Below are 23501 nucleotides of genomic sequence, written 5' to 3'. Positions count from 1 at the left end.
GTTCTGAAGTGCCATCCTAAAGGAAGTCTTAACTTTATCCTGCAGGCCAGGGATTGGCAAACGTTTTCTGCAAAGGGCCAGAAGTTCATGTTTTAGGCTTGGTGGGCCATCTGGTCTCTGTTTCCACTACTGAGCTCTGCCGTTGTGACACAAAAGTGGCCACAGATACTTTGTCAATGAATGAGCGTGACTGTGTCCCCATAAAATATATTTACAAAAACAGGGGGCTAGGTTTGGCCTGCAGAGGATGGTTTGCCAACCCAGTTGTAGGCAGTAGGAGACTACTGAAGTTATCGTGACATATTATTTTTTATACGTATCCTTCTGAAAATTCTGTGAAGAATGAATTTGAGTGTAATTTGACGGAGGGCTAGGCAACAAGTTAGGAGCCCTAGTGATACAATGGTTAAACATTCAGCTGCTGACTGAGAGGTTGGTGGCAGTTCAAACCCACCAGCTGCTCTGAAGGAGAAAGGCCTGCTAATCCACTTCTGTAATGATTACAGCCTGGGAAACCCTATGGGCCAGTCTACTCTGACTTATAGGGTCGCTGAGTATCAATCTACTCAACCGCACAAAACAAAACTGAGAAGAACACTTAAGGGTAAGCTTTATGTTTCTAACTCAAATAATGGATGAATGGCAGTACCTAAAATTTACATGAGAATACTAGAAAAGAAACTAGTTGAGGAGGAAGAAGATGAGTTTCATTTTGCCCACGCTGAGCTGAGAAGCCCAAGGGGCCTCTGGAAAGGCAATGTTTGGGCAGTAATGAGTTAATACCTCTTTAAGAGATCTGGGCTGGAAGCAAGCAGGCAGAAGACATCAACTGATGGGAAATAGTTGAAATTATTACAGTAGATGAGTTCTCTCAGAAAGATTATCTGGGGTAAGAACAACCTACCCCCGAGAAGCTTGATGAAGACTCTCCTCTAGGGAGGAAAATGTACACATGCATATACATGTAAGAGGAATATCTGGTAAACCCAGAACTTTGATAAACACCAGCATTTAAAGGTAGATCAAGGTTTCTGGGGCTTAATTAGGAAGAAATGGTTAAATAAAACCCAGAAGGTGACAGAGAGGCCCAATGAGATCATGACTTTAAAAATGACCACTGGGTTTGTCATTTAGGGATTTATTCATAAGCTTGAGCAACAACTTCAGTAGATTGGTTGAAGAGGGTGACAGATTAAAATGGGCCCAAGAGTAACTAGGAGGTCAGGATGTGGAAACAGTGTGGGTGGCCTCTTCTTTCAAGAAGTCTGATCAGAAAGAGAATAAAAGAAATTCAAAGTACCAGGAAGGGACTAAGGAGCCCTGGCAGTGCAGTGGTTAAGTGCTTAGCTGCTAATCAAAATGTTGGCAGTTTGAACCCACCAGCCCCTCTGGCCGTCTGCTTCCATAAAGATTACAGCCTTGGAAATCCTGTGGGGTGGTTCCACTCTGTCCTATAGGGTCTCTACGAGTCTGAGTCAACTGGATAGTAATGGGTTTGGTTTTCTTTTTGGTTTGAAAGGAAATGTGGAACACAGAGCTTTAGGGGAATGAAATAGACTTGTGGACACTTTGTTGGTGAAAGCCCATAAAAGAAGAAGTTGAGGTTCTAAAGTGAATAGAATGAATATTGGAACAAGATACCAGAAGAGGCTCAGATGAAAGAATAATCCTTGAACAGTCAACATTGAGTAAAAGAAAAATAAAATATGAAGTTTTACGTCCTTTTATTAGAACTAGTTGGAATCAACTCAATGGCAATGGGTGTGGTTTTTGTTTGTTTATTAGAACTGTTTTAGTGCTCACCCCAAAAGGAATCTCTCTACAAGTAACATAAAGAGATTATCCAAACAATTTAAATGTTATTCATGTACTTCCCCAAGTTTAATCTCCAACGTTATACAGTATATAGAACTTAAAATTTTATAGATAAATATATGTATATATACATTAAAATATCAGTGGCTTTTTTAAGCTTTTATGTCTGTTTCAAAATAAGCTAATAGTTGCATTCTTTGGCTAGAGCAAATTGAAAAAACAAATTCAAACCCAGGTTACTCATTTAAAATAACCTAAATTCGATAAACTTGAAATCAAAACTGGGCAAGTAACATCTAAAAATGGTATTTCATAAGAATAAATCCTTGATTTTTGATCCAATCTACAAAGTCTGTGTCTCCTTTTCTTTATTCCTAAAATGCTCCCAAACAGGTCTTCTCAAGGGAAGTTAGAACTATTTGAAATCCTGAGGTGAAAGACTAGAAAAGACAAATATATAATGGTTTATTCCAAAAACATGGAAAGGCACAAACAAGAAAATGCTGAGCTTCTAATACCAAATGCCAATTTGCCTTTCCATCTTTCATTGGTAGACGAGCTGTACCCAGTGTCCTGATTTTCTTGATACCATTCATTGCATGCAAAGCATTGTACTAACCCACTCCAATAACCCAGTGAGGAGTAAGGCTCAGAGAAGTGAAAAAACTTACCCAAGGTCTCTTGGTTTTTCAGCAGGAGAGCCCATCACTTGGACCCTTGTGTATCTGACTCAATCTTGTGCTTCCACCCTGACTCTTATCCCTTTTATTCTGGGATGCCAGAATTATGTGTAATTTGTCAGAACAATCTTTAAAAAAAAAATCCTAAGAAGGGAATATCCTGTTTCTAAAAGTCATTAATCTTCATGTTTCCCATCCCTTTCCCCCCGCAAAAAAAAACCAGTACAAGTGCCTTCTGTTTTAAATACAAACATAAACAAGTCTTTAAGGTCACTTTAAGAAAAATTACAACTTGCCAAATGTCAGCTTCTTGCCATCCCCTGACACTGACCTTTCTTGTTGAGGTACCAGATTTCTTCGCCATAGGAATCGTTCCAGAACACGGCTCCAATGCAGCTCACAAAGGACATGACCAAGAGCAGGATGAACAGCACCAAGATCTGCACGTTGGTCACTTTCTCAACATTTGATTTCTTGAGAGGTGTTTTGACTGAATTCTGCACAATAGTACACACACACACACACACACAAAAGGGATTATAGTGCACAAACATTTTGATGGAGAGAGAAGGTCAAAAATCACAACAGTTGAAAAGTAGAACACTTTTTTTTTTCCAAATAACTAACAGAAGTGTGTCACATTGCTGAATGGGCATGTGCCTTTTCCATTAAAAAAAAAAAAAAAAAATGAGATCTCATGGGGACCTGCACATATTACAGAGTAGAACAGCTCCATGGGGTTTTCTTGGCTATAATCTTTACAGAAGAAGATTGCCAGGCCTTTCTTCCATGGTGCTGCTGGACAGGTCCAAACCACCAACCTTTATTTAGGTTAGTAGTCGAATGCCATACAGAGATCTTCTCTTTTCCACTTAACCTATTGCCATCAAGTCGATTCCGACTCATAGCGACCTTATAGGACAGAGTACAAATGCCCCATAGGATTTCCTAGGCTGTAATCTTTACTGAAGCAGATCACCAGGTCTTTTTCCCAAGGGGTAGCTGGTGGGTTCAAACTGCCAACCTTTTGCTTAGCAGCTGAGTGCTTTAACCACTGTGCCACCAGGACTCCTCATTTCCGCTTACCCAGCCCTAAATAGCTTCGCAGCACCTTTTGCTAGTTCCTAGAAAACATACACCCAAGTGATTCCACCACAGTTGCTTAGGATTCCTTCCTAAAATGGCACTGGTTATGCTAATTAGTCTAGCATACCCAGGTCTGAGAGAAGTTAGGCATCTTCTAAAGTGGCTAAATCAAAATAAAATCTAAGGAATTTGCTTCATGGGTATTTACCCCATGCCCACATCACCATGCTAGGAACTAAGAGCTTTGCTTCAGGGTCCTAAAAGACCAAAGGACATCTGGTAAAGCCCTGAAATTGGTCACAAAATTCTTACATTTACATATATGGCATTTTTCTTGAAATACTGTCCATTCACTTTCTTAACAAATGTTTACTGTATGCCCCTATGCACGAGACTCCATTCTAGATGCTAAGGATACAAAATTGGACAAGACAGGCATGGTCCATGGGCTTCACCAGATTTGCAACGTCCACTGTCAGTAATTTTAAGTTCCATTAGTCAGTTAAACTCATCTGACCTCAATGACTCACTTAACATTGACTTCATTGAGAAGTGTGCAGGACAGGAAACACAGTGTGCCAGCAAGACAGTGTCAGACATGTTTCTTCAGCAGGAGAAGTTCTCACAACTGTCTCTGCTCTCGTTGTTGTCCCCCCAAGTAGCAGATCAGATGTGAAAAACTGGACCACATAGTTGGGGGCAGAAGCCACCCTGGCCTGCAAAGCTCTCTTCATGTATGAACGGAGAGCTCCTGAAACATTCCCATGGGTCCTAGCAATAGGGCCCCTAGTTACAAGTTAGTTGCACTGCACTTAGGGAAATGCAGAGCTGTGGCTTCTAGCCGGGTGTGTACAGTTCACTCAAATACCTCCCAGTCAGATGCACTTTACCAGTTGTTGTTATTAGCTGCTGTTGTGTCTGCCCCTACTCAGGGCAACCCCAGGCACGACAGAATGAAACACTGTTTGGTGTTACACCATTCCCATGATAAGCTGCAGATTGGACTATTGTGATCCATAGGCTTTCCACTGACTGATTTTCAGAAATAAATCACCAGTCCTTTCTTCTTAGTCCATCTCGGTCTGGAAGCTCTGCTGAAACTTGTTCAGCATCATAGCAACACTCAAGTCTCCAATGACTGACAGGCGATGCCTGTGCATGAGGCTCATTGGCCTGGAATTGAACCTTTGTCTCCCTCAAAGAAAGTAAGAATTCTACCACTGAACATTGTCTTAGTTTATCTAGTGCTGCTGCAAAAGAAATACCATAAATATGTGGCTTTGACACACAGAAATTTATTTTCTCACAGTTTAAGTGGCTAGAAGTCCAAATTCAGGGTGCCAGCTCGAGGGGAAGGCTTTCTCTCTGTCGGGTGGGAGGAAGAACCTTGCCCCTTTGAGATCCTGCTCCTGGGAGATCTTCATGTGGCTTGTCATATCTCTTCCCCCCATCTCTGCTCTTTTCGTTGGCTTCTTTAATCTTTTATATCTCCAGGGACTGACTCAAGGTATACCCTACACTCATCCTGCCTCACTGACATAACAAAGACACTCCATTCCCAAATGGGATTATAACCACAAGCATAGAGGTTAGGATTTACAGCACATATTTCTGGGGCCACAGTTCAATCTATAACAATTAGGTGAAGCATCGGTTACCAGATGCAATATTGCTGGTAACACAATAAACATTCCTCCTTCATCAGTTTTCCAGGGAACAGAGCTAAAAAGTTAACCCAAGGTTATTTTTCCACAGAGAAGGAGAAAGCATTTTGTTGATCCTTTTATCACAAGACCTAAATCGAGTTTAAGAACCACAGACTGAGTTGAAAAGGCAAGTGCACACACAATTAATAAAGGAGAATTTTCACCAACACTAAAAAAATACAAAAATAGGTGCCTAGAAATTTGCCACAAAGAGCAGAGAGCCAAAAAGCCATGCGGGCAGTCAAGGCCAGGAAATTTTCCATGGAAGATGTGATTCTGAGCTGAGTCTTGAAGAATTAACTGACTTTCCAAAGAGGAAACCAGCATGACTAGGCTGGAGGGTCCACGACGAGAGGAGGTGGGAGGTGAGGTCATAAAGACAGATTAGCAAGGAGTTCTGTATGGCAGGCTGAGACCAAGGGCAAGATACTGGATGTTCATAAAAAGAATGTTTTATGCTGGAATCAGCATTTCAGGGAAGTTCATTGGGAGGGGACATGCAAAGTAGACTGGGTGGGGGGACAAGAGTCAGTGTGAGGGCAGCCCCTATCAGAAATCCTCAGAACTTCTTCCTGCATTTGCATCACTGGAATGTATTCCATGCTCACTCACCGTTTATACTTGTCAAGATACCTGTATCTCCTCAACCACAACCCCTATTCTTCTCAGCATTTTGTATATGTTGTTTGATTCTTTTCCTTTACAACAGAACCCACATAATCTCCCAGCATAAAAGTCCAGTTGATAGTCAATATAGACAAGAAATTTACCACTTTTAGCATATCTAATGTTCCACCTTTTCCTCTTTTGCATTCTCACTAGTACCATTAGTTTCATTTTTTCTAGGCCACTCATTTTCATAAAATACTCAAACACTTGCCACCAATTTAGTGTCAGCACATGATGTAGAAAAGCTAAAATTGTATGGAAGTCAAGAACTGCCTATGCACAATTTCTTCCATCTTCTTCATGGTCCATACCTAAGCAACCAACACATCTTGTTGGTTCCACCACCTGAATGTCATCCCTATCATCCATTTCCTTCCATCACTATGGTTTCCACCCTAGTCCACATCTCCATCATTTTTCCCTTGCACCATGGTAACAGACTCCTAACCACTTTCCCTGCTCCTGTCTTCTCCCCTTTGGTCTATTTTCCACACTGCAACCACAATTACTTTCCGAAACAAAAATCTGGTGAGGTTACTCATTCCTTCATTGGCTTTCCCTTGCCCTTAATGTAAAATCCAGAATTCCTTCAGATTGTACATAGGATAGGCTAACTGCAGTAAAAAATAGACCTCCCAAATATGTAATACCTCACAGACAAGAAAAGTTTTTCACTTAGCAGTATTGGGATGGCCTTACTCCACAGTCATTCAGGAATCCAGGCTGACAGCATCTTCAACATGTGATCCAGAATCACTGTGGGGAATGTTTGCATGAGAGTCACCCAGAATGGGGAAAGAGGATGGAAGAACATGCAGGGGAGATTTTGTGCACACCAGCTCTGCTCACATTCTGTTGGTTAAATATTCCATCGTAAGACTGCATTGAGCTGCAGTGTCTGGGAAGGAGATGAGAGCATGTATCCTGATGAGCAATTAACCATCGCTGCTGTATGTGACCCTCCTCAATCCGACCCCTGTCAGTGTCTTCAGCATCCCGTTTCACCACTTTCCCTCTCCTCACCCGTTCAACATTACAGCTCTCCTGAAATTCCTAATTCCTTAGGAGGAATATTCATTCTCTTTCTTCCCTTGCACCTCCATACAGAAAATTTCTTTGCATAGAATAGTGTTTCCCTATCTGCTCCTCTTTGCTTGGCTAACTCAAATGCATCTTTCAGTTTCAGCTTAAATATCACTTTCTTGGAGGGGCCACGCCTAACTATTGGATTAGCATATATACACTTGGTATATGCTTCTGCCTTACAGTATTTGCCATAACAAAGGACATATCACAGTTTATTGGAATTTTGTCTGATATGCTTAAGTTCTTCTTCAGCTATAATGTGCACAAGGGGAGGGACCTATCAAGACGTCCCAAAGGGTTCTCAAACGTTAATAACTGAATACAAAAACCAATTCAAAATGGATCAAGGACCTAAATGCGAAACCTAAAACCATAAAGGAAATCCAGGTGGCGTAGTGGTTAAGTGCTACGGCTGCTAACCAAGAGGTTGGTAGTTCGAATCTGCCAGGCGCTCCTTGGAAACTCTATCGGGCAGTTCTGTGCTGTCCTATAGGTTCGCTATGAGTCAGAATCAACTTGACAGCAGTGGGTTTTTTTTTTTTTAATAAGAACCATAAAACTCTTAGAAAGTTAACAACTGAGAGGAATGGTACACGACAGTAATAACTTACATAGAATCTCTAAAGTTAGCTTGGCAAAAGAAAAGTCTCACCATACATGACTAAAAGCAGCCAATATAAATGTAACGTAAAACCAGCATTATTAATCTAGAAATTTTTTTTTTTTTGATAATTGAAAGCAAAGCAATAAACTTGGGTTACAAAAATTACTCATTTCAAACTATAACTTATTCAGTTTATGAAAATTAGTTAAATTTAAGTTAAAACAAATTTTCCTTCTGTCCCTGAAGACACTGGATAATTATATTTCAGGAAATAAATGTCTGGTGAGAAATAATTTTAAAAGTCAGAAAAATATGTAAAACTGGAGATGAAATATGGATCTCCCTTCAAATTTCAGGTTAGTAAACAGAAAGGAGCCTTCTGAATTGGACAGATATATACTAAACTCTTTCACTTGATAAAAATAGAGAAAAATTTAGAAGCAGTGCTATTTGTTAACACAGGTTTTCTTACCTGCATGAGTTTGGTTTCAAATCCAGTATATACAACTACACCAAAGATCCACTGAGTATTTTTAAGTTGTGTACCTCTTAGCAAGACCTGGTCAGGCCCAATTGGAGTGGGGCTAAAAACACAGCAGAGCATTTATTAACTACCAAAGTGTTTTCACAGAGGAAAAGAAAGCATAGATGTTCACCTTACGTATATTTCCTTTTGTCAAGCTCAACTTCGGGAGCAAATAGTGATAAAATAAATATTTATCCATACCAACACCTGTTTCTACAAGAGCATTGGTGGGGGGCAGGGGCTATACATTACCATCCATTTCTCATCATTCCATACCCAAAACCCATGGCTGTCGAGTCAATTCTGACTCATAACGACCATAGAGAACACAACAGAACTAACTGCCCCATAGGGTTTGCAAGGCTGTAATCCTTATGGAAGCTGACTGCCACATCTTTCTCCAGCAGAGTGGCTGGTGGGTCCAAACTGCTGACCTCGCAATTGGCAGCCAAGCGCTTAACCACTGCACCATTCCATAGATATATTTATTAAAAATGTTAGAGGGAGAAACATCTCTTATACCTAGGCTGCCTATAAAATTTATCAACCAAACTGGGACACTTTTGAGTAAAAGGGGGCACTAATTATGCCAAGACAACACAAATTAAACTGGGACTTTATCTGTGTTAACCTGCACAATCAATTATCCAGTTTATAACCCCGCTACTCTACTAAAGACCTGGAAGTTGAATTACTCATCCACTTTTGAAATACTGTTCATTTTATCAACTATATATTTGATTTGTCAGGGAGGATTAAATGGACAAATTAAGGATTAAGTGGACCTGTGCGCTAATTTCATAATCCATAAGAGGGTTGCCATCTGACCCTGACTCGTGGCAACCTCATGTGTGTCAGAGCAGAGCTCTGCTTCACAGGGGTTTCAGAAGTAGATCACCAGGCCTTTCTTATGAGGTGCCTCCAAGTGAGGTCCAACCTCCAACCTCTAATGCTGAGGACCTTGACAGTTCGCACCACCCAGGGATTATAAAGGGATTCCGTGTAGTAATTCAGAGCACACAAGCAAGTCTAGCTGCCATATTTATTTGGTGACCTTCCTTCAGGCCTAGGTTGACTCAGTACATCAGAAATGCGCTCATTAAATCTTCAGTGATAAGAATACAGAAGTAGAGTAGAAGTAAGGAAAAATATTCATCATCATCAAATCACAGTTTTAGCTGCTTCTCTTCTTTGGTCCCAGGCGCTCCTTGGAAACTCTATGGGGCAGTTCTACTCCGTCCTATAGAGTCTCTATGAGTCAGAATCGAATCGAGGGCACTGGGAGTTGGGGTTTCTTTGGTCACTCTCAAAACCTTGCTCTTCCCATTGATTTACCCCAAGGGATATGTTTAAAATTTATACTCAAAAGGAACTTGAACCTGAGTTCTCTAGGCCTAGAATTTTCAGGAATACTGATTAAAAGAGTGTAATACCTTTCCACCTATATTTAAGAATTTTTTTTTTAATGATTACATTGGAGCTCAGGTATTTACTTTCTCGAATCCAAGTAAAATGTGAACAATTATAATCTTTTAAAATGTTCTTGAAAGAATGCAAATGACCTCATTCTATGTTCCATGAAAGGAAAACAAATGTTTGAGAAGAGAAAGGTGATACCTTTTACCAGTTAGATACAAGGTTCCAATGAAGCGATTGAAATGACGATTAGGTCCTTCACATTCTATTTTTCCGGACAGGCTTAATAAGCGTTTTCTTGTTTGCATTTTAGCTGTTTCTGGCAAAGCCTACAAAATAAAACCAAGGGGAAAATGAAAATAGAAGTTTAATGTACCGTGGCAAAGTTCAATGTCTCCAGTAGTTAATAAAAGATGCTGATGGAAGTCAATGTCTAAAACTGCACTGTACTTACAAGATAGTAAAATAATATATATCAAACTTTAATATAAACTTTATTACAAGACTCTGCAATGCCAGCATTTTGCAAAATAATTTTAATAAAGTTGAAAGAGGTAAGAAAGTTAAGTTTTCAAAACCTCTGCTGAAAATATCATTTTTTGAAAGTATAATTACAATGACCAGCCATTATATGATGTTTCACCCATTTGTGTACTCAGCTGAATTAGACACTACTAAACTCTTCATTGAAGGAGCCCTGCTGGCACAGTGGTCAAGCGCTTGGCTGCTGACCGAAAGGATGGCGGTTCGAACCCACCAGCCACTCCATGAAAGAAAAATGTGGCAGTCTGCTTCTGTAAAGATTTACAGCCTTGGGAACCTTATGGGGCATTTCTACTCTGTCCTATAGGGTCGCTATGGGTCAGAGTTGACTTGATGGCAATGGATTCAACGCGTTAAACTATTCATTAAGGAGCCCTGGTGGTGCAATGGTTAAGCGGTCAGCTGTTAACCAAAAGGTTGGCAGTTCAAACCCACCCAGTGGCTCTACTGTAGAAAGTGATCTGCTTCCATAAAGACTAACCTTATGGTGCAGTTCTACTCTGTCATGTGGGGTCGCTATGAATTGGAATCGACATGATGGCACCCAGCAACAACCAGATATTCATTAAATTATTTTGTAAGGCTTGAAGTCTACCACTTAAAAAATCAGGAAGCATATGAAAATCTAAAATCTATGCTTGGGTGTCTGTTTCATGATATTCTTGTCTCCCCCATATTGCAAAATCATAGTAACAGCAGAAAACAATGAAGAATACCATCAGCAGGCCAGAAATATTGAGGAATTTCTAGAAAATGGAGATAAGGCTAGATTAGATTAGATGATTGGACTGAACTGGACTGGACTGGACTGGACTAGACTAGACTAGACTAGATTAGATTAGATTAGATTGGCAACCAACCAGAGCAGAGTAAACTAAACCAAAGCAAGAATCCTGTTCTGTTTCTAGTTTTGTACAGATGTATTCTGAGTTTGGGTAGCCAAAGGGAACATTATTTTTTAAGAAAACAGGTAGAGAGTGACCAGTTGGGCCTTTAAACTTGATTCCTCCTTCACCAAACCCAGCTGGGTCAGTGGTCCTCAACTCTGACTGGATGGAATCACCCAAGGAGCTCCACTCCACGTCAGGCAGGACCCAGGCAATCAGTATTTTCTAAAACCCTCTGGTTGTCCCCAAGTGCTTCTCAAACTTTATGTGCATACAAATCACCTGAGGGTCTTGTTAAAATGCAGGTTTTGATTCAGTAGGTCTGGGATGGGGCCTGGAATTCTCTGCTTCTAATAAGCTCCCAGGCTATGTCAATGCTGCTGATGCTGATCTATGGACCACACTGTGAGTAGCAAGGATCTAGAACAGAGGTGCTCAAACTTTTGCCTGTGTCAGATTCACCTAGAGGTCTTGTCAAAACATAGATTGCTGGGCCCTGCCCCCGGGGTTTTTTATTCAGTAGATCAGGGGTTGTTGTTATTTGCCACAGAGAACTGCTCCATAGAGTTTTCAGGGTTGTGACCTTTCAGAAGCAGATCACTAAGTCCTTCTTCTGAGGAGCCTCTGGGTATATTTGAACAGCCAATCTTAGGGCTTATAGTCCAACACTTAACTGTCTGAGCCACCCAGAGACCCCCAGAGGGTGGTGATGCTGCTAGTCCAAGGTTCACACTTGAAGAACCACAGATTGAGACACCATGTCATTCCAATAAGATGAGCTCAACTTTCCAGAGAGAAAAAGAGATCATCTTCAAGAAAACATCAAAAAGATAAAGGAATACTACAAACAACTCTACACATAAGAACAAAATTCTAACTCACAAAAAAAGACCAGACTTACTCAGCTGACAGAGACTAGAAAACCCTGAGAGTATGGCCCCAGGATACCTTCTTAGCTCAGTAATGAAGTCATTTCCGAGGCTCGCCCTTCGGCCAAAGGTTGGACAGGCCTACGAAACAAAACAAGACTAACGGAACACAACAGCCCAGGGGCAGGGACTAGAGGACAGGAGGGGACAAGAAAAAAATAAATAAATAGGGAACCCAGAGGCGAGAAGGGAGAGTGTTGACATGTCATGGGGTTGTTAACCAGTTTCACAAAACAATGTGTATACTAACTGTCTGATGAGAAACTAGTTTGTTCTGTAAACCTTCATCTAAAGTACAATTAAAAAACAAAACAAAAACTTCACACATAAAAATTTGACAGCTTAAATGAAATGGACCAATTCCTCAAAAAACACAAACTACCACATCTTACCCTAATATGAAATAAATAGCATTATAACTAATAAGGAAATTGAATTCATAATTTTAAAACTCAAAAAAAAAAAAAAGAAAAAAGAAATCTCCAAACCCAAACGGTTTCACTGGAGAATTCTGCCACATGCTTACAGAAGACTTAACACCAATTCTACAGAATCTCTTCCAGAAAACAGAAGAGGAGGGAACATTTACCAATTTTGTAAAAATTATGAGCAAGCTAGCCATGTGAACATTCAAATGTAAAATCAGCGGCTTCCTTACTGAAGCAAACTAAACTAGTAAAGCAGAAAATCAATTTTCTTAAAGCTCAACATCTATTGTTCCATTAATAACAATTTAATTGGAAAACTCTCTCCCCTCATTCATAATCACAAGTTTCTCTGACTCAAATGGCAGTTTAAAAAGGCAGTGGTATGTAAGACCACCTAGAACTCGTTTACACCCCTTTTTAATTTAGTTACAATATTCAGGCTTGAGAGTAGTTTTAACACCAAAGTACTAATGGAAGTAGCCTCAAAACAAGATGCATAAATGTATGATATCCTTTACAACCTGAATTTCGTAGGAATAATTTTCCTGGCAATAGTGACACATTCATCTAGCCCCCCTTATAATAATAGTAGTAATAATAAAACCAAAAACCTGTTGCCATTGAGTTGATCCCAACTCATAGCAACCCTGCAGGATGGAGTAGAACTGTACCGTGGGGTTTCCAAGGAGCAGCTGGTGGATTCAAACTGACGACCTTTTGGTTAGCAGCTGAGCTCTTAACCACTGTGCCACCAGGACTCCAACTAAAAAAAAAAAAAACAAACCCATTGCTGTTGAGCTGATTCCAACTCATAGCCACCCCACAGGGTTTCCAAGGCTGTAAATCTTTACAGAAGCAGATTGCCACATCTTTCTCCCACGGAGCTGCTGGTGGTTTTGAACCATCAACCTTTCAGTTGGCAGTCGATCATTTTAACCAAAGCACCACTAGGGCTCCTTCATAATAATAATAAAAACCAAACCTGTTGCCATCAAGTCAATTCTGACTCACAGCAACCCTATAAGACAGAATAAAACTGCCCCATAGGGATTCCAAGAAGCAGCTGGTGGTTTCAAACTACTGACCTTTTGATTAGCAGCCAAGATCTTAACCACTACACCACTAAAATACCCTCTAAATATCTAATGAGGATAAAGCATGTCCATTCAATGGCAATAAGAGAATTTTTTTTCTTTTTTTTGCTAGAAAAAAAACCAGGTGATACCTGATAAAACTTGACATTGTGGGCTCAGGTGTAAAATTAGAACAAGAAAGGACATCTTTACCTGCCGTATTTTTAGATTTGTCTCTCCATCCAGATTAGATGTTGCAATATAACACATTGAATGAGGTTCACTGAGGAAAATAAAAATAACAATACTGAATTAATATCTCTCCACAAAATTAATTTCCCAATAATGTCACACCTGTGGTAACCATGAAATGCGACCTACATCAATAACAGTTCTTCGAAAACAAAAGGACTACAAATAACTACTTTGCCATGAGACGTTACCAGTCTGATCCCAACAGCCTAAAATTCATCTTTCAGAATGAGTCAGTAAAAAAGGCTCTGCACCCACATCTTTCACCCTTATAGGCCTATGGGATTACCCTTTAAATCCAAGAAGAAAAGTGCCTGAGGATGAACAGGAGATATGATGTAGTTCAGAACAGCCGCAATTCCAGAGTATTCCAAAATCACATCTGGGATCAAGCCTAAAATGGAAACTATAATCCTCAAAGTCCTAGGCTTTAGGGCCTTTAGAATGAAGGTCTATCTTCCAGGATAGCTCCGGACGGAGCAGAGGCCCTGAGACAAATTTTGCACTTCTCTGTTCTACCTTACCTCAACAGTTACGGAATCAAGGCCCTGAATTAAGAAGCATTTGCCTCGCTAGATTTTATTCATGTTAAATGCCAAGTCATTTATGAAAATTAATCATTTTGAAGGAAAATCCAAAAAGAATAACAAAAATTCTCCATTAAAATTCACTTAATCTTAAATTCAGGCTTATCTCTTTAGCTGTATCTCATTCAGTGAAATATCAGCTTTAAAGTAGAAATAATCCTGCATTAATTTCCCATAAAAAAAAAAGACCATACGCCCCCAAATAATGATTATTTTATAGTCTAGTATTAAAAATATAGCTTCATTAGGAGATGTCAGTAATATACAGAGTAAATGTCTCTAAACATTCTCTCTTGTATAAAAGCAACGAAAACACCAGCAAAAATAATCAGAATTAACTTTTTCAGAACTCTCAAAATTAACCAAAGGTTTGAAACAACCAAGAAGCTTTTATTCAAGAAAAATAGCTGAATCTTTGATAAAAAGAAAAACACACAATGAGCTTTGTAATGTTTAAACTTTTTCTAGTCCTATTACCCTCTCTCTAGCTCAGGAGTAGCCTTGAAAAGTAACAGTCCTCATTCCTGGTACTGAAAAGATAAAAACACAGCTAGAGCCCTTTCAAAGCCTCGTTTCCAAAGAATTTTTGTTATTTGACCTGTTTGGTCATTTTCTGAAAGACACTACTTGAAAAGTTTGTTTTCATTTAATCTGACTTGAGTATATCCAGTGCTAAAAGCTTTTCCACTATGGGGTGGGTGGTGAGGAGAGTTTGTCAGAAACATTTACCGAAAGGTGTTTTAATGTTGCAGCTGTCTGAGACAAGGGGCAAAAGTTGGAGCAAACAATAGACTAACTGAAACGCTAAAAAGAAAAGCTGAGGAATGAGATGTTCATGTAGGCTTTGAAAAGCTTCTACGTATTCCTGAGAATTTAAAAGGCCATATGGAACTGTAAGGTTTTGTGCATACACAGGGCTGTTCACATGCCCAGAAAAGACCCAAGAAACCCCTAAACTCTCACCTCTGGCTAACCTTGAGCTCTGCTCAAGCAGTAAATGAAGGCTAAAGCAGACCTGTAGTTGAAGTTGACTGTTGCAGGCATGTTCCAACATGCATCCAGAGCCCTTCAGGAAAGACTGGAAGATTTATTGGTTCCAGACATTTAATGAAATCTCTCTCAAATCACAGGTTGGCCACTCAGCTAAGTAGAGACTTCAGTGGCTACATACTACTGAGAATACAAAATTAATATAAAGAATCTCAAAAAAAAAATCACTAAAAATACCAAACAACAAAAACTACAATATCAAAAAAGAACAAACAAACCAAAAAAAAAAAAAAACTCCAAGGAGGAGACAGAATCTGGTTTCCAGGATTACAATATTATATTACTTAAAACGTCCAGTTTTCAATAAAAAATTAGAAGACAAGCAAGCATGGCCCATACGTATGGGGTGGGAGGGAGCAATCGAGAAAAACTGTCCCTGGCAAAGCCCAGGATTGCATTTACTGGATTAAACTTTAAATCAACTATGTTAAATATTCCAGGAATGACAACTTGAAGAGGAATGGTGTTGCATTCACTGTCCAAAACAACCTTTCAAGGTCTATCCTGAAGTACAACACTGCCAATGATAGGGTAATATCCATACCCCTACAAGGAAGACCAATTAATACAAACATTATTCAAATTTAAGCACCAACCACTAAGGCCAAAGATGAAGAAATTGAAGATTTTTACCAGCTTCTGCAGTCTGAAATTGATCAAACATGAAATCAGTATGCATTGATAATTACTGGTGATTGGAATGTGAAAGTTGGAAACAAAGAAGGGTCGATAGTTGGAAAGTATGACCTTGGTGATAGAAATGATGCCAGAGATTGCATGAATGAACTTTGCAAGACCAACAACTTCTTCATTGCAAATACCTTTTTTCACCAACGTAAATGGTGACTCTACATGTGGACCTCACCAGATGGAATACCCAGGAATCAAATTGACTACATTTGTGGAAAGAGACAATAGAAAAGCTGAATATCATCAGTCAGAACAAGGCCAGAGCTTGACTGTGAAACTACAAGACACTACTGCAAGAAACCGAAAGAGAAAGACGTTAGTCAAAAAACATACCTTGCTCATGGATAGGAAGATTCAACATTGTGAAAATGTCAGTTCTACCCAAAGCGATTTACTGATACAATGGAATCCCAATCCAAATTCCAATGACATTTTTTAAAGAGATGGAGAAACAAATCACCAACTTCATATGGAAAGGGGAGAGGCCCTGGATAAATAAAGCACTACTGAAGAAGAACAAAGTGGGAGGCCTCACACTACCTGATTTTAGAACCTATTATACCACCACGGTAGCCAAAACAGCCTGGTACAGTTACAACAACAGATACACAGACCAATGGATCAGAATTGAGAATCTAGATATAAATGCATCCACTTATGAGCAGCTGATATTCAACAAAGGCCCAAAGTCCATTAACTGGGGAAAAGACAGTCTCTTTAACAAATGGTACTGGCATAACTGGACATCCATCTGCAAAAAAATGAAAGAAGACCCATACCTCACACCATGCTCAAAAACTAACTCAAAATGGATCAAAGACCTAAATATAAAATCTAAAACAATAAAGACTATGGAAGAAAAAATAGGGACAATGCTAGGAGCCCTAATACATGGCATAAACAGAATACACAACGTAACTAACAATGCACAAACACCAGAAGAGAAACTAGATAAATGGGAGCTCCTAAAAATCAGACACTTAGGTTTATCAAAAGACTTCACCAAAGAGTAAAAAGACAACCTACAGACTGGAAAGAAAAATTTTGGCTACAACATATCCAATCAGGGTCTAAGCTCTAAAATCTACAAGATACTGCAAAACTTCAACCACAAAATGACAAAAAAATTAAAAAACGGCCAAAGGATATGAACAGGCATTTCACCAAAGAAGATATTCAGGTGGCTAACAGATACACACGGAAATTCTCGTGATCATTAGCCATTAGAGAAATGCAAATCAAAACTACAATGAGATACCAACTAACCCCAACAAAGCTAGCATTAACCCAAAAAACACAAAATAATAAATGTTGGAGTGGTTGTGGAGAGACTGGAACACTTATACACTGCTGGTGGCAATGTTAAACGGTACAACCACTTTGGAAATCGATTTGGTGCTTCCTTTAAAAGCTAGAAATAGAACTACCATATGATCCAGCAATCTCACTCCTTGAAATATATCCTAGAGAAATAAGAGCTTTCACATGAATAGATATATGCACACCCATGTTCATTGCAGCACTGTTCACAATAGCAAAAAGATAGAAACAACCTAGGTGCCCATCAAAAGACGAATGGATAAACAAATTATGGTATATTCACACAACAGACTACTATGCAATGATAAAGAAAAATGATGAATCCGTGAATTATCTCATAACATGGATGAATCTGGAAGGCATTATACTGATTGAAATTACTCAGTCGCAAAAGAACAAATATTGTATGAGACCACTATTATAAGAACTCAAGAAAAGTTTTAAATACAGAAGAAAATATCCTTTGACAGTTATGAGGGTGGGGTAGGAGGAGAGGTGAATTCACTAACTAGATAGTAGGCAAAGAATTATCTTAGGTGAAGGGAAGGACAACATGCAATACAGGGGAAGTCAGCACAACTGGACTAAACCAAAAGCTAAAGAAGTTTCTTGAACATAACCAAACACTTCAAGGGACAGAGTAGCTGGGGCAGGGGTCTGGGGACCATGGTTTCAGGAGACATCTAGGTCAATTGGCATAACAAAGTTTATTAAGAAAATGTTCTGCATCCCACATAGTGAGTGGCATCTGGGGTCTGAAAAGCTAGCAAGTGGCCATCTAAGATGCATCAATTGGTCTCAACCCACCTGGAGCAAAGGAGACTGAAGAACACCAAAGACACAAGGAAAATATTAGCCCAAGAGACAAAAGGGGCCACATAAACCAGACTCCATCAGCCTGAGACCAGAAGTACTAGATGGTGCCTGGCTGCCATCAATGAAGGTCCTGACAGGGAACACAACAGACAGTTCCTGACGGCACAGGAGAAAAGTGGGTTGCAGAACTCAAATTTTAATAAAAAGACCAGTCTTTAATAAAAAGACTGGAGGAAACCCAGAGGACATGGCCCTCAGACTCTCTGGTAATACAGAACTAAAACTATTCCCGAAGCCAACTCTTCAGACAAAGAATAGTCTGGCCTCTAAAACATAAAATGATACTTGTGAAGAGTGGGCTTCTTAGGTCAAGTAGATACATGAAACTAAATGGGCAGCTCCTGTCCAGAAGCAGGATGAGAAGGCAGAAAGGATAGGAGCTGGTTGAATGGACACAGGATACTTGGGGTGGAAAGGAGGAATGTGCAGTCACATTATAAGGATAGCAACTAAGGTCATGTAATTATGTGTGTATACATTTTTGTATGAAAAATTAACTTGAGCTGTAATCTTAACATAAAGCACAATTTAAAAAAAAAGAACTAGGAGGTGGAGCCAAGATGAAGGAATAGACAGATGCTTCTGGCAAGCCCTCTTATAACAAAGACCCGAAAAAACAAGTGAAACAAGTATATTTATGACAAGCTAGGAGCCCTGAACATCAAAGGCAAGCTTAGAAAACGAACTGAGGGACAGGAGAAGGAAGAGACCATTCAGAAGCGGAGAGGAGTTACCAGACCTGAATCATGGGGAGGCCTTGGGCACCATTCCCAGGAACAGCAGCAGCGGGCTGGTACTAGCATTCAGCTGCAGTTTTCTCGGGGAGAAGCAGCCAGCCACACAGCCTACTCACACCTCCGGAACCTGAGGAGAACGGTGCTCTTGGCAAAAGCTAAGTACTTGCATATATTTTACCGTGTCCCACCCTCCCTGCTCCCAAGCCAGCTTCAGTGGCTGATTTCCCTGGGCCTGAGATAAGCCCTGTTGAGTGCCTAGAGCCATCCTCCTGGCCTTGGAGAAGTAATAAATTTGCAACTGGGAAAAAAGATAATTGACCAGCTCCACTAACCGGGGGAGCTCAGGACAGGAGCAGCTACTGTCCAGGTATAAATGGTCCATGGACTTTGAGTACCTTTCCCCTCTGCATGGACGTGGGTGGGCCTATTTTGGGAGAATAAGCCCTTGTTGGTAGACTCCAATTGTTTCAGCTTTGCGGCGGAGAGGTGGGTGTTTGATGTTTGACGTTGTTTTGGCTATTAAACAGGGCTCTCACCTACCCACATCAGGGGCCTAAGAACTGGTGGCTCCACTCAGGTCACCCAGCCACCCGTGATAGGGGTCCAAGGATAACTGGTACCTTCCAGTCCTTACAACCAAAAACATTGGGTGCCCATGGTCCGTCTGCAGAACCCATCCACCTGTACGCTCTAGGGAACATGCTTTCCTCAGAGACACGTAGGGGATGATTCTCAGCCTCCTGCCTTGTTCGGAGTGTGACCCCCTGCTGCAACCAGATACCAGTACCTACACCAATCACCGCTGCCCTTCTAAGACTGTATGACAGAGCCTGTACCACACGCTTGATGATCAGCTACCTGGACGCCTGAGAGAAATTCATACAAGAAAAATGAATGGACTCCCAGGGTGATATATCTGATAACAACTCTAGCCGTCCGGGGACAGGATGTCAGAGCTCCAAAGGTGAAAATAATCAAGCTAGCTCACTCAAGCAACCAATTTGGGCATATCAAAAAAAAAGGCAGGAAGCTATGACACAATAAGCAAACATAAAATAAACTAATACGATACCTTATAGATGGCTTGGAGATAACAGTCAATATCAAGTCACATAAGGAAACAGACATGATTGCCTCAACAAGCTCTGAAAACACAGAATCAAGTCCTCCTCTAGATGAAAGTGCATTCCTGGAATTACCAGAGGCAGAATACAAAAGATTAATATACAGAACCCTTCAAGACATCAGGAAGGAAATGAGGCAATATGCAGAACAAGCCAAGGAACACACAGATAAAGCAATTTAAGAAATTAAAAAGATTATTCAGGAACATAATGAAAAATTTAATAAGCTGGAAAAATCCATAGACAGACAGCAATCAGAAATTCAGAAGTTGAACAATAAAATTACGGAATTAGACAACTCAATAGAAAGTCAGAGGAGCAGAATTGAGCAAGTGGAAGGCAGAGTTTTTGAACTTGAAGATAAAGCACTTGGCACCAATACATTTGAAGAAAAATCACATAAAAGAATTAAAAAAAAAATGAAGAAACCTTAAGAATCATGTGGGGCTCTATCAAGAGAAATAACCTACAAGTGACTGGAGTACCAGAACAGGGAGGGATAACAGAAAATACAGAGAGAATTGTTGAAGATTTGTTGGAAGAAAACTTCCCTGATATCATGAAAGATGAGAAGATATCTATCTAAAATGCTCATCGAACTCAACATAAGGTAGATTTTAAAAGAAAGTCACCAAGACATATTATAATCAAACTTACCAAAACCAAAGATAAAGAGAGAATTTTAAGAGCAGCTAGGGATAAACGAAAAGTCACCTACAAAGGAGTCAATAATAATAAGCTTGGACTACTAAGCAGAAACCATGCAGGCAAGAAGGCAATCGGATTACTTATATAAAAAATTGAAGGAAAAAAATTGCCAACCAAGAATCTTATAACCGGCAAAACTGTCTGTCAAATATGAAGGTCAAATTAGGACATTTCCAGATAAACAGAAGTTTAGGGAATTTGTAAAAAAAAAACAACCCAAAACTCCAAGAAATACTAAAGGGAGTTCTTTGGTTAGAAAATCAATAATATCAGGTATCAGCCCAAGACTAGAACACTGGGCAGAGCAATCAGAAGTCAACCCAGAGAGGGAAAACACAAAAATAAATCAAGATTAAAAAACGCTCAAAACAGGCTAACGGCAGTGTTATTATGTAAAAGAAGGCAACAATAAAGAAGGACTAAGAAATGTAGTCATAGATGTTCCATATGGAGAGGAAGACAAGGCGATACAAAGAAATAAAAGTTAGGTTTAAAATTAGAAAAATAGGGGTAAATAATAAGGTAACCACAAAGGAGACAAACTATCCTACACATCGAAATAAAATACAGGAAAAAAAAAAGAACTAAAGGAAAGTGTGAAACCAATGTCTCATCAAATAAAGAAAATCAATAGAGAAATAATTTTTTTTAAAAAAGGGAACCAAATAGAAATTCTGGAGTTAAAATTTGCAATAACTAGTGTGTGAAAAGAGTCGGCAGTTCAAATCCGCCAGGCACTCTTTGGAAACTCTATGGGGCAGTTCTACTCTGTCCTATAGGGTCGCTATGAGTCGGAATCAACTCAACAGCACTGGGCACTGGGGTTAGTGTGTGAAAAATATCATATATCATACATACAAAAGAGTTTATAGAACAGATATTTACATTTTAAGAATAACAATAAAATGAATGCTCATGTGTATATACCAAACAGACAAGCTAAAAACTGTTGCTATCAAATCAATTCCAATTTTTTTCAGAACAATACTGCTATGAGCATTCCTATACATTGTCCCCTAGTTATGCTATTTGCAGCAGTTCATATGTGAAAAGTTCCCTTTCTGTGTAGAATATATATCTAGGAGTGCCACTGTTGTATCAATGAGAATGCAAATATTCAGCTATACTAGCTTTGTTTCCCAAAATGGTTGCATCAATTTATATTACCAAGAGCAGTGATTAAAACTCCCTTTCATATATGTCCTTGTAAGCATGCACTATAATTCCATTTTTAAAATTTTGTTAATTTAATGATTGCAAAAGAGTGTATTTTTGTGGTTTTCATTTGTATTTTTTGACTACTAATGAGCTGAGGTTCTTCAATGTTTATGAACCATTTATGTTTCTTCCACCATGAAATTCTAGTCCAAATTTTCTGCCTATCTTCTTGGGAATGCTTATATATTCTTAACAATTTTTTAGAAGTTCTTTGTATTTTCTGGATATTAAGTTGTTTTCATTTATATGTTGCAAATATCTCTATCAATACACTCCTTGTATTTTTACCTTCTTATTGTGACTTTTGATGAGCAGATGACTCAGGATGGGGGGCTGGTCACACCAGAAAGACCAACCATGTGATTAGAGGGTTGGGACTTTCAGTAACATGATATCAGCTCTATCTCCAGGGAGGGAAGGGGAAATAGATATTGAGTTTGATCATATAGCCAATGATTAAATCCATCATGCATATGTAATGAAACTTCAATAAAAACTCTGACACCAAAGCTTGGGTAAGCATCCTTTGTTGGCAACACTCTGCATATTTGGCACACATCAATGTGGGGGAGGGTAATGCATCCTGAGGACAATGAAGTGTCATATTTGAGACCCTCCCAAACCTCACTCTATGTGTCTGTTCTTTAGACTGGTTCTGATTTTTATCCTTTTGCTACAATCAAAGGAATCCTTGGGTGGTGCAAACAGTTAAACACTTGACTACAAGCCCAAAGGTTGGTGGTTTGAACCCACCCAGAGGCACCTTCCCCCACATGTCTATCAGTTTGTCGTACTGTGGGGACTTGCGTGTTGCTGTGATGCTGGAAGCTATACTGCCGGTATTCAAATACCAGCAGGGTTCCCCATGGTGGACATACATGAAGAAAACAAGAGGTCATTAAAAACACGGAAAAGAAAGAAAAGACCAAAACAGATATCAGAAGGGACTCTGAAACTTGCTCTTGAATGTTGAGTAGCTAAAGCAAATGGAAGAAATGATGAAGTAAAAGAACTGAAAGAGGATTTCAAAGGGCAACTTGAGAGAACAAAATAAAGTGTTGTATGACATGTGCAGAGACCTGGAGTTAGAAAACCAAAAGGGAAGAACAAACTCGGCATTTCTCAAGCTGAAAGAACTGGAAAAAAAAAAAAAAAATCAAGTCTTGCATTGCCATAGTGAAGGATTCCGTGGGGAAAATATTAAACAATGCAGGAAGCATCAAAAGAAGATGGAAGAAATACACATAGTCACTGTGCCAAAAAGAATTGGTTGACTTTCATCCATTTCAGGAGGTAGCATATGATCAGGAACCAATGGTGTTGGAATTGACGAAATATCAATTGAGATGTTTCAACAAATGAATGCAGCACTAGAAGTGCTCATTCTCCTATGCCAAGAAATTTGGAAGACAGCTGCTAGCTGTCTGACTGGAAGAGATCCATATTTATGCCTATTCCAAAGAGGGTAATCCAACCAAATTCTGAAGTTAC

The 23501-nt window shown here is 39.5% G+C and overlaps 1 protein-coding gene across 1 annotated transcript in view; it reads right to left on the bottom strand.

Annotated features, from left to right (window-relative positions):
• Positions 1 to 23501, bottom strand: part of LOC100665810 (phospholipid-transporting ATPase IB) — a 267082-nt gene that overhangs the window by 148676 nt on the left and 94905 nt on the right. The window contains exons 8-11 of the mRNA XM_064275196.1: positions 13662 to 13731; positions 9790 to 9917; positions 8119 to 8230; positions 2827 to 2992 (exon numbers count right to left, since the gene is read on the bottom strand). Of these exons, the coding sequence (XP_064131266.1) occupies positions 2827 to 2992; positions 8119 to 8230; positions 9790 to 9917; positions 13662 to 13731 (476 nt within the window). The remainder of the gene's footprint in view (positions 1 to 2826; positions 2993 to 8118; positions 8231 to 9789; positions 9918 to 13661; positions 13732 to 23501) is intronic.

The sequence above is a fragment of the Loxodonta africana genome, chromosome 23 (genome assembly GCF_030014295.1).
Source record: "Loxodonta africana isolate mLoxAfr1 chromosome 23, mLoxAfr1.hap2, whole genome shotgun sequence".
Lineage (NCBI taxonomy): Eukaryota > Metazoa > Chordata > Mammalia > Proboscidea > Elephantidae > Loxodonta > Loxodonta africana.
The sequence above is the reverse complement of the archived record's forward strand: the minus strand, read 5'-3'. Positions and strand labels throughout refer to the sequence as shown.